This window comes from Amblyomma mixtum, chromosome 10 (assembly GCF_055824585.1).
Source record: "Amblyomma mixtum isolate Tamu chromosome 10, ASM5582458v1, whole genome shotgun sequence".
NCBI lineage: Eukaryota > Metazoa > Arthropoda > Arachnida > Ixodida > Ixodidae > Amblyomma > Amblyomma mixtum.
The window spans coordinates 186,311,016-186,322,988 of NC_143021.1; the positions used below are offsets into that span (position 1 = coordinate 186,311,016).

General features: G+C 46.6%; 1 protein-coding gene across 16 annotated transcripts in view; it reads left to right on the plus strand.

The window, feature by feature from the left end:
* Positions 1-11,380, plus strand: part of LOC149327961 (uncharacterized) — a 62,803-nt gene extending 51,423 nt beyond the window's left edge. For 9 of the 16 annotated variants that reach the window (XM_089563046.1, XM_089563045.1, XM_089563053.1 and 6 more), the window contains 4 exons: positions 5,859-6,028; positions 7,046-7,190; positions 10,641-10,800; positions 11,089-11,380. In XM_089563046.1, coding sequence (XP_089419172.1) covers positions 5,859-6,003 — 145 coding nt within the window. In that variant the 3' untranslated portion in view covers positions 6,004-6,028; positions 7,046-7,190; positions 10,641-10,800; positions 11,089-11,380. Of the gene's footprint in view, positions 1-5,858; positions 6,029-7,045; positions 7,191-7,575; positions 7,806-10,640; positions 10,801-11,088 lie in introns of all 16 variants that reach the window. The other 7 variants (XM_089563050.1, XM_089563054.1, XM_089563057.1 and 4 more) reach the window with 7 other exon arrangements.
* Positions 11,381-11,973: the final 593 nt, after the last annotated feature.

Sequence of the window (11,973 nt, forward strand, 5' to 3'; positions counted from 1 at the left end):
CCAGCTGTACCATGGCGTAGGTACGGATATTGCTTTCGCAATTACCGGGCTTAACCAAGCTAAGCCACAGCGAATTTTTAGCAGTGCCCTGCTTTGCGGCCTTCATGCTATGGCACTTCCTGGTCGGAATTGCAGCAATTATTAGTGCTATAGTGTTTTTTAGATTGGGCATTCCCGGCGTTTAGCATTTTTTTCTTAGTTCGTCTGTAGACTGCACACCGGGCGGTCGGCAACCTCTGCCAGGTGTGTGCGTCTATACACAGGGCGTCCTAGCTAACGTGGACCAAGTTTCATAAAGAAACTAAGCGTTCTTCAGAACTGAAATCACATGGATGCTGTTAGCATTTATCTAAAGTTACAAAACCATTTTTTTCACTCCTTCTATTTGATTAATTAGTCGAGATAAATAAATTAAGTTTTTAAATCTAGCTTGAATCGTTCAGACGTCAATAGGGATGTTGTGGAGCTCCACAAATATTGTCCAACCCAGACACCACTTCCAATGAGATAGACTTCGCGTTGCATTTTTTATTCGGGAATAACGCAAGCCCGCGGATTTTAAAAATATACCACGTGACAGCACACTCCGTGCGCCGGATGCGCCGTGATTACAGCGCTCTAATCCGTGCTTTGTAAAAAACACTCGCTTCGCACGTTTGGTGCTGCCCAATACAGGGCTTAGCGTTGTGCGTGGTCCCAAGATAAGCGCCAGTGTGTTCGGGGTGAATTGAAAGAAAGCGCGGCTCCTGTTTTTCAGCGTAATTCACACGACGTTATCAGGCTTGTTATATATGTCTTTGCTTGTTGGGATCTTGCTCCCAAATTCGAACTTATGAAATATCCATCGTTCCTCCGCATGAATTCTGCTAACGTGACAATGCAATTATCACCGCAGAAACGGGAGCCGTGCTTTGTTTCAACTGCCGCCCGTACCCACTGACGCTTATCACGAAACCAAGCACACCACGACGCTCTGTTTTGGGCGGCACGAAAGGCGCGAAGCGAGTGATGTTTTTCGCAAAGCACGGATGAGAGCGCTGTAATCGCGGCGCATCCGGGAGCACGGAGCGCGCTGTCACGTGGTATTTTTTAAACTCTGCGGGCTTTCGTTTTCGCCAATAAAAACAGTCACGCTAATTCTATCTCGTTGGAAGTGCCTGGGTCGGACAATATTTGTGGAGCTCCACAACTTTCCTATTGACGCCTGAACATTTCAAGCTATATTTAAAAAGTTAATTTATTTATATCGAGAAATTATTCAAATAGGACGCGCGAAAAAAATGGTACTGTAACTTGAAATAAGCCCTAACAAAATCCACGCGACTTTAGTTCTGAGGAACGGTTAGATTTTTTTTTTATAAATCTTGGTCCAAGTTAGCTGGGGCACCCTGTATACATGAACTTTAAAATGCGTTTGATTCAGTCAATGACAATATTCTCCTTTCCAAGATTCACACTGACAGTTGCCGTGGGAGCGCGCAAGCCTTGCTGAAATTGTTTCCAATATATAACGCAATATGCAGAACTAAACAATGTGAAGTCATCTACACCGCACATTAACTCCGGGATACCACAGGGGAGCTTTCTAGTACCACTTTTATTTTCCATTTACATAAACGACGTAATCCGCTACACAAACAATGTGCAGTTTGTATCCTCTGCGGATGATGCATCTGTTTTGAATACAGGTAGTTGTGAAAGTGGCATCGAAATTTGTGCAAATAAAGCGTTGGCCGACATTCAGACACGGGTTGATGCAAATTATCTTGGGATATATTCAAATAAAACAAAGATTGTGCTATACTTGCGGAAAGGAAAAAACATTTCCGAGCCACTTAATATACAGTTAGGCACCAATATATTGCAAAGAGTTGATTCTGTAAAGGTCCTTGGTGTGAACTTTCAGTGCGCTTAAGATGGAATAAGCACATAAAACATCTGTGTTCTAAAGTAGCCTCCACTGTACATGTCTTATGCAGAGTCAAAAGCATACTTCCCGAAAAATTCAAAATCATGCTGCACAATTCCCTAGTGTTGTCTTGACTCCAATATTGTTACCTGGTTTGGGGCACTACTGGTGACACAAATTTGTCTAATCTGCACTTACTCTAGAAAAAAGCCTTGAGATGTTTAGCAGATGTTCCTTACCCTTATACTTACCATGATATGTTTTTGCTATATATGATATTTCTTCCATTTCAAAATCTATAGATACTGGTTGCTGGTATGCTTCAAGTCCTCGGTTAAAACCAGCGATAACATCTTGGTGGCTGAAAAAGAATGAATCTTGTCGCCAGACCCGTCATGGTGAAACGGGGAATGTACCCATGTCACGGGAAAACTACTCCAAGGAATCATTACCTTACAAGCTTCCCTCTTCTTAAATCGGTTGCAGGAAGAGTTGTTTGATCCTTTTTGTAATCGTATTTCCATGATTAAGTTTTTTTGACGTCTTTACCTATGCGAAGTGTGTAGTATATTTTAGTCGTTCCAATATAATTCTATTCAGTGACAGTTGTTTGTACATGCCCACTCACTTTCATTTTCAATGCCTGCTGCGTCCTCAATAACTGCTTACAATCTTGGTAATGCTTCTGTTTTCCTTTTGTTTTTTGCCTGTGAAATATTTGTGCCATAACCATATCTGCATGAATGCCATTTTGAAAGGCAGCAGGACTTGCGTCAAGGCGTTGCCACAGCTTTTATGCTTTGGATTTCCTGCCTTGTCTGCGCTTTCGCTGCCGCATACCACTGGTCACTTTATCGGCGCATTGTATGATAAGTACATTTAGCATCGTGAATTTTGTCAGAACACGCGTGAGATAGCCGTATTTTCTGTACTTACTGCCTTTTTTTTTTGTTTCCTGAACACTGTGGGCCGATCTGCAGTGCTGTGAGGAACCGCGTCTCAGTGTGCCGTTGTGTCAGTGCGCTCCTGCAGCGCCATGCCTGATATTCATCATTCCTTTTCTGAAGGTGTCACCAGCCGCTAATCCAGGCAGTTTAGAAAGCCACCGTCACGTCACGCGCAGGCACAACCAGCTGTAGCACTGGGCTCTGCAGTGTACATACATAGCCCGTGAGTAGGGCGCCAGGCGCACTATAGCCTTTGATGAACTGCACAATTAGAGCTATCCTGCGATGAGTTTCATCAGGCAGCTTCTGTCGCCTCCAGTAGCACCTCCGCACCTATCCTCCCCCCACCTTCTGGGGTGCTTGCCGCCTACTACTTCCTTCAATTCACTTCTGCAATCCACCTTCGCCCACCTTCACTCTCCAGAGATGCCATACACCAACCACTGTCCCTACACAAACCCTCCAAACGGCCCACCCAGCTTTCATCCACCTACTTACACCTTCCACAAGAACTTCACCAGTTAGAAACCCATGCAGCAAAGGGAGAAGCACATCATTTGTAAAATGAAGATCAAAGACTTAGTGGGAAATCCAGCTGCCCATTGTGGATCACCGCCTAAAAGCCAACTCCGCATCCTGCCTTCACCCACCTCCACCAATACCCGTGCACCAACTACCAGCATCATTCACCCTCCAGCTAATTTTGCTGGTTGGTGCAGCCACGCCTTTGAGTAAGGCATCATTTGCAGTAAAAGCACCAAAGTAGTCATACAGGGCAACAGCTGTTGCGCCTCTCATTCAGATGATTCCACGTCTGTTCTGTCGAGTTTCTCTACGTCGCAACCCGAGACAGTCTAGAAGCACCGCTCTACGCAGCTTTGAAGTGGGACAATTTAAAGCCCTTGCAAACACCGCTACATGGCTGACTAGATACATTGAATAACGCCATCTCCTGGCACATATAGATACTTTGATACTCTGATTGCTTACAAGTAATATAAAATAGTGCTGTATTTGTGAATACATTCATTATGGTTACAGTTCAGCGCAGTACTATCAAGTTTTGCTCTAACAATGACCTTTTCCGCCGTTGAGCGCCCCTTTCCAGAAAGTGTCGATTCGCGGTAATTTTTCATTTCACCTCCATCCAAATTCAGCAGTGGCTGCAGCGGTCGTAATTAAGCTCGTGAACTTAAGCTGAGCATCAGAATGGCGCAGCCCCTGAGCAATTGAGACCCTTTGTATATTCTGTGTGAATTCTGAGTGGATTCTCTGTGTATATTTTGTGTGAAATATTGCAAATAATTATCTGAACGCCATAACCAAGTTTTAGTATAACCAAACCATTCCATCACCCATCGGCTATCTCATGTCTGTCGAGGTACGCATTACCGTCTTAATGCGAGGCCATCCGCTGACCTCCCTGTGCATATTTTTTACAGCCTTCATTTTCACACGAAGGCTATCACAAGCCAGTGCATACGCTGACTGCCTTCCGAAGTGCCCCACTGTTTGACGTATTTTGTTCTCGGCAACATAGTCTCGGGAACAATTTAGCATCGGCCTCTATAACTCTTCGAGCCCCAAGCATACGGGGAAATTTCATGCGCCTCGTGACATCAGCAACAGTGGAGGCATGCAGTTGGTTGCCAGGATTGGCACTGTGTGCACCACACGAATTGCCTGCATTACCATTTGGATATATTTCATTAGGTTTCTTGTGTGGTGCGGTTCATGACTGCGTGCGCCTATTCTAACTGTACGTGAGAGAGTACGTGCTCTACGTACGCGTTCGTTAGTTTCGCTCACAGAGAAGGAACTCCGATAAAACTTGACTGCTTTAATTGGCTGAACAGTAAAACAAGAAAACTTTACAGAACAGATTGGAAGCACGAACGGTAAAACTAGATAACTTTACAGAACAGATTGGAAGCACGGCTTTTCCGTTGAGCGTCTCACAAAACCACTGTCTTTCGATGCCGGGCCGAGTCCTCCTTTCTCCCTCTCCTGCCACCGCTCCCGCCTCGCCGACCTTGGACAGTCAGAGTTCCCGGAAAACGGCGACCGGCAACCGCGCTGCCCGACCTCACAGCCCGCCGCCCGGTTCAGGGACGGTCACCGAGGGACGGCCGCGGGAACCCCCTTCAGGCGCCTGCCGCTTGGTCGGCTCGCGCGCACACGCTCACACACGCGCACATGCACAAGGGTCCCTGGCCGACGAAATTGCATGTCGAATGGCGCCGCATCTTGTCTCCCTTTTCGTCTCCGACACTCTCCCCGAAATGACGAAGTCATTTGCTAACCAGGGAGTTCCAGAGGGTATATTAATTGAATTAGACGCCGAAGTTTTGTTCTCCCTGGCATTCGGACCTCAAAAGCTCTTGCCCTGTTGTCTCTTCCAGGGAAAGCCCTTTGAATTACTCCAAGCTTCCGCAGTTGGCGCGGCTGCAGAGTTTCTTTTAAGAGGACCACGTCGCCAATGTCAACTTGTTTTCCACTTCGAATGCCTCTGGAATGCGTCAGCTGCAACTCCTTTAAACACTCAGAGCACCAGCGCTTCCAGAACCTCTCCAACGCTTTACCACGAGTCGACATCACATGTCGCAGGTGGTTGCATGTCAGTGCAGCAATTTCCTTTCTTTGCAGCGCCGGTAGAGAGGTCAGTCATCGTCCATTCAGAAACATAGCGGGGCAAAGAGGCTCAGGTTCATATGGCTCTGTATAAACATGAGTAAGTGGGCGGGAATTCAGTACAGCTTCCACTTCGGTCAGAGTAGTTGGCGTTTCCTCGAGAGTTAGGTAGCCAATTCCGAGAGTCTTCTACAAGGCTAGTTTCGTGCGTCCGACACGCCGCTCGTAAAAGCCACCTCACCAGGGTCCGCGTTCCACAATGGATTTACACTGAACCCGGGAATTTACACTGTTTTGAGCTACGAACCAACTTTTCTCCAATGTACGTATCCATCCGCGATGTCCTTAACATCGTTTACCGCCTTCTCCAGCGCAGACTCTGCGTCCTCTTTGGAAGCCAAGGCAGCACAATCGCCGGCCGCTTGCTTCGCACCTCCCCGCTTGCAGCAGTGGGCTCTTCGTTGCCTGCAGCGACTTCTCGTGAGCGCACTGCTCCAGTACATGAATCTGCTCTGATCTAACTGTTGCTGCGGCACAAAAGGTGAGTAGAGGCTAGCTTATTTGCCTGCATACTGCACTGTGTGTTGACGCGTACTATCGCTGTCACCACTCCCGTTGTGTATTGGCGCGACACTTTGCTGTGACGTTTTGAGGTTTTTCCTGTTTTCCAGGCGATGTCCAATCTGTAATATTTTTGTGAAGTTTTCGAAGTGCACAGGAACATTAGAGTGCTTGTCTCTCAGCTAGGTGTTTATGTGTGTTGGCTACACTCTTACAACTGCTGAGAGGCACAATGCTCCACCGCCCAAAAGTAATATAAAATATTCATTACTTTGGCGAGTTCCACAGATCATACTCTCCGTGGCAGCTCTGTTTAGATAGAGGCACAGGCGTAAAGCACGGATGTGCAATGATATTCTAGAGCACATTAAACAATCTCAGGCTGTCTGTAGTAGCTCCGCCACAGTAGCTGAATGGCTTTGGCGCTCGGCTTGTTATCTCAAGGCCCCTGGGGTAACGTACCCGCTTCCTCAAGCTCACTGTATTACGATGGAGGTGAATTGCAAAACCACCCGAATGCCGCTCAGCTTCAGTACACATCAAAGAGTATCAGGTGGTTGAATTCAATCGCACTTTACGGCATTTCCATAGCCTTTTGGGGCTTTAAATGTGACATTTTACAAGAGTATTTAGCGTGATAAGCCCAAATACATCAATTGCATGTCAAATCTCTCTTATATTCCTAAAATTAACCCTTTCATGCGCCAGACGTAGCACTTTATCCCGCAGACTTCTAGATCTCATCTGCCCAACTGCGTAGTGTAGACCGGAGCCGGTGTGGGCCACAAAACAATCTTGTTCATTCTTTCACCAGCAATTGAATGTTCCTCGTTACACATCGACCTGCGCACCCCAACGCATGACATATGGTGACATCTCTAAGCAGCAAAGCAATGCAGCTTTTATTGTTTTCTTGTTCCTAGTAATTTTGTTACCACCTGTAAAGCTGCAGTAGCAGCTGAATTTGTAATGAGCATGCTCTGCCTTTGTAAATTAGCAGGAAGAAAAGCCTCTGCTGATCGAGCCATCAGTGAAGGTGCGCCCGCGGCATTGTCACCTGTGCAGTCGTCAAGTGGGTGCCGCGACAAGAGCCAGCCCGCTTCAGCAGCTGGGACGATGAAAACAGCCACCGATACAAAGCGGTGAGAACAAGAAATAGGTGGCCCTCTAAAGACTATTCGGTCACTTGACCAACCTTCATCTTGATTTAAGAAAGCTTCGCATGCAGCTATTGTCCTATAACACTGGTATGTGAATTTTTACAACATAAACTGTTCTAAGAAAAATTCCGTGGCGTAGACATTCGACATTCGTTCACGTGACCTCACGCATTCACGACCAGAGGTGAGCTTGTGAACGTAGTGATGGCAAGGTGGCCACAAAGTTAGTCATAAACTTTTACATGCCGTCATAGGCGCGAACAAACGGCAACGAATAGCATGACCACAGCTTCCGCCTAGTTTAGCACATTACGTAGCCTATCATGAACTCTTTGCGACTGATATGTTGGCTGAATCTCTTTCGCAGGTTTCAGCGTCAAGGTGAAGTTATGCATTCAACACTGTCCAATCAAAACAAAGAAAAAAATAATTTTTCTTTGCGTTTGATATATCTTGAGGCATTGAAAGTAGGCAACATCTGTGACGAGCCGTGAGGAGACTTCAAACTCTACATGTCTCGTTCAAGGTGTCTAAGTGACGTAATACGTGCAAACAAAGGAGGCACTGAAGGCGAACCCCATCTGCTCAAAATAGGAGGTGCGTTTCTAATGGCCAAGGCAAGGGATTTGCAATTGTTGAAAAATTTAGCTAGAAAATCTTGAGCTACAGCGTCGCATCAAACCACCGATCACCACTTTGTTTGGTATCTATTGGCCCGCCTACTAAGGCACTCGAAGTAGGCTTTGCAACGCCACACTGGTTATTCAGTTATGAATACGCTGCCCGTGCAATGTTCCGCCCAATAGGGACAATCATCCATGTCTCTTGAGTCTAGCACAGTTTGCGCTAAACGGTTTCAATGAACAAGTCTGCTCCATGAGTTGCGCTAAAACATCGCAGCTGTACAGAGGGGAAACGTACCCACACCCCGGTGTAAGTTTAGAGTGTGTAGGATGTCTACACTCAAGTATATTAATGGTTTTTATTTTTGTGCACAGACACGAAGCCACTTGCCTGTAGATAACCTACGCTGACCTCTGCGGTGCAAACAAATTAAGTATTTGGAAAAGGCACTGGGCCCCATGGACACTTATTGCACGAAGGCAAAGCTGTACAGCCATGCAAGCAAGAGAAGCACAAGAAAGGTGTCCTTGACCTAACAGTTGCGGTTTTAATTCACTTTGTGCCATAGCCTAGCACTTCAGCGTTTCAGACAAAACTTCGCACGTTGGTATATCCGCAGCGCGCAGTTGTGGGAAAGAATAACTGGAGGAAAATAAATTAATCGGCTTCTTTAACACAGCCTGGAATGTAATATATATGCAGCCGAATGTGGATTCCATAAGAAACAGACTGCTGGAATAAATCTGAAGCCATGCCTTGCATGGAAATAAATTTAATTGCTTTTTCAAAGCAACCTTTCATATGCCTTCGAAGGCATGTGGACATACATGCGAGGGCACGTGAGGTGCCTATGAAGCTGCAAAGCTCCTTGGGATGACACTGCTCCCCGCTTTTGATAGGATACTCTGGGGATGTAGCAATTGCTTGGCTACAGTGCTCAAGAGCAGATAGTGTCTCTTAAGAACATTTGATCAACCCTTAACACGTGCAAGCATTGTACCTGTTCCCAATCTGGGTACCGGCTTGCTATTAATAAAATAACAAGATATGTCTTCTAAATACTGCTGTTTATGAGTTTTAGGCGCATGGCCGTTAACAGGGACCAACCCATGTGGATATACCGTATAAACGCGTACGTGTAAGCGCCGCAATTTTTTTTTTTTTTCAGATTAGAGGGCCAGTTTTCGGGGTGTGGCCCATACACGCGATGTGCGGGAAATTTTTTTTTGAAGTACAAACACACCAATAAGGGAATGACGGGCATTTATTCTACGACCATTCGTGACTTATCGTTACCAGCGGAGTATTTCGACTCCAGGTGGTCGAAATTTCCGGAGCCCGCGACTACGGCGTCTCTCATAGCCTTAGTCGTTTGGGACGTTAAACCCCATAAACCAAACCAAACCTATTTCGACTCCGAGCTGATAGTGCGATCTGGTGCACGCTCATCCCACAAGAAGCTGCGCAGCATATTTGTTGTCAGCGCATAGGTGTTGTTCCGCACTTCCATCACATATCAGAGCAGCTCTTTTTCCAGGTCGGGAAACTCGCACGGCTTGCCTTGGAAAGCGCCCTTTTTGCAGCCTCTGTTTCTGAATGCATCCTTTTGGTTCCAGCATCCTCGGACGCACTTCTCGGCCACGTTTAATTTCCTCCCCGCCACACGCTTGCAGTGATCGAGGGTTAACTCCCAGCCGTGTAGCTACTATGCTGCTTATCCATCATGCTATAATTGCAACGCTTGGTGGCAGCACGCGAAAGCCACAACTACGGTTCACTAACACGCTACCGCAATTCCTTTGCCTTTGGCAGCTGGAGCTGTTGTTGTTGTTGTTGTTGTGACTGAGAGAAGGATGAAAAGGAAATTGCACGGGCCTGCTACTGGCTCGAGCCAAGCCACCACCGCTGCCACGTGCAGATAGAGGAGAGTTAAAAGAGAAAGGAAAAAGAAAAGGGAAAGAAAAGACGCGCGTCGCAGCAACAACTGCGTCCGCCGGAGCGGACGCTGCTCAAAAAACAGATAAGCGGCCGAAGCCGCGCTCGCCGAAGCGAGAACAGATACTCGCTCTCGCCGAAGCGAGTGATACTGATGGCAATATATATAGCGGGAGCTCACGGCGTCACGACAGAGGGAAAAGTTGATGATGATGAGCCATAGCCTCGGGCGCCATCTGATGGCGGTACCTGGTAGCTAATGTGCACATGCATTGCCTCCGCGATTGAGCGCATCATTGCTTGCAGCCAGAGCTGGTCAAGAAGTCCGCGGCGCATGCATTTTGAAGGCTTTATTATCAAGACCTAACATTTATTGCCTCAGAACTATCTTTATTTTACTGTGTTGTATAACAATATATTTTAAACTGGTTGGTTTTAATAAATAAGAGCTGCACTATATGTGCATGTACTATCAGCGTCAAATGAAATGCGAACAAAACACTTGCAACGCGAGCACAAAAAATCAAGCATATTAGCTGTTGGAGGTGAAATACAGGCGTGGCGTATTAATATTTCAGAAGAGCGGTCTTTTCGGCTTCGATGGGGAAATAAACTGCTCATGTATTTTGCCTACCTAGTATAATATCTGCGAGTTATGCTGTTCGCGTTTCAATTGGCTTGTTCGCGTTTCAATTGACGCTGATAGTACGTGACTAGTTTTAGCAATTACCATCCTTGTGATGCCCAGTAATGCAGATACTGAGGAGATCATGATGAGGGGTGTTATGTAGTAATTTCACTGTAAACGTAGTGATGCACCCGGAATGCACCAATGGCGTCGGTTTCGAAATGAGTATTTGTGCATCATTTCAGGATGTCCTTTGGAGCGAGCGGAGAAGGAAAAACTTTATTCATCTACAAGGGCTGACAGTTTGAGAGTTGTCGAGAGCACTAGGTGTCCTGAAGCCCTCTTTGACCTGTTTGGCTCCCCGGGGTTCTACCACTTGGGTCGCAGCTGAGCAGCATGTCCTTGGTAAGAATTACTAGCAGCCAGTGTATTTTTGTCACTTCTGTACTCGGCTTCACTTGCAGCGATAAGCCACATTGGGTTACTTTCTCAAACACTGCCTGAAAGTTGAAACACTGCTTTGACTTTTTAGAGATAGCGATATTGAACGCTCTTAAATGCAGCCGCACAGACCTACAGACCACGAAGTTAGTGCACATTCCCGCATAGTTAGCGTCCGCACTCAGCTTTTCTTCGTGTGCTTCGCACAGCTTGGGCTGTCGAATGTTCTTATTCTGTGCTTTGCATTTGCAGCTGTCCTGCAGTAAAAGCAAGCTGGCGCTTCTCATCATGACAAAAGCGAGTACCATGTCAACGCGCACTGGCTTGATGGACAACATGGGACAACACACGAGCATGGCAGTGGCTAGGAAAGGATGAGCACATAGCAGTGCCTGCAAACCACTACCAACATGGACTAGCCATCCTCTTGCCGCAGCAACGCCAGGGTTTTCCACCTCTACTGCGTACCGAGGCACCATGAGACAAAGCATAAATTTATCGAACAAAATTGTTGCTCGTGAAATAAATGTTCAATGAGAGGAAACGTACATCTGCATTTATCCTCTCCCCTCCTGGCTTGGAAGAACGAAGCTTTCGATGAATCCTTGTAAGAGTTGCAGTGTGGGAGGGGGTTACTTCGCGCCGGTGGAAATCCATCTAGCGTTTATCTTGAAAATATCTGATGCAGCTACGTTCATCCAGCCTGAAAGAGCTGCTGAGGCACCACAAATTCCGCATGTTCTCGTGGACCTATTTACGATGGGTTTGTACCGGTCATTAGCAGCAAGGAAAAGGGCAGGCGATGCAGACAAGCCGAGTCATGTCCCGTCAACGATCATGATAGCGCGAAGTGCCCCGGCCCTCACTGGTTTGTTTATGCCAATGCAACCAACAGATAGCCTGAATCTCCTGACCAGGCAAGCCAGTTATATTTTCTACGAATTTGCAAACCCCTATAAATACGTCATTGACATTGATGTCTAGGAGTGAAGCCCACCAGAATGTCCAACCTCTATCACGAAACTATGCAATATCAGCATACGCGCTGTTATCCTCCAAGACAGCGAGATTTCAACTGGCGTAGTTTGCAACGTCGACATCCCGATCTATCACAGCGACTTGTCCATGTTTCGACGG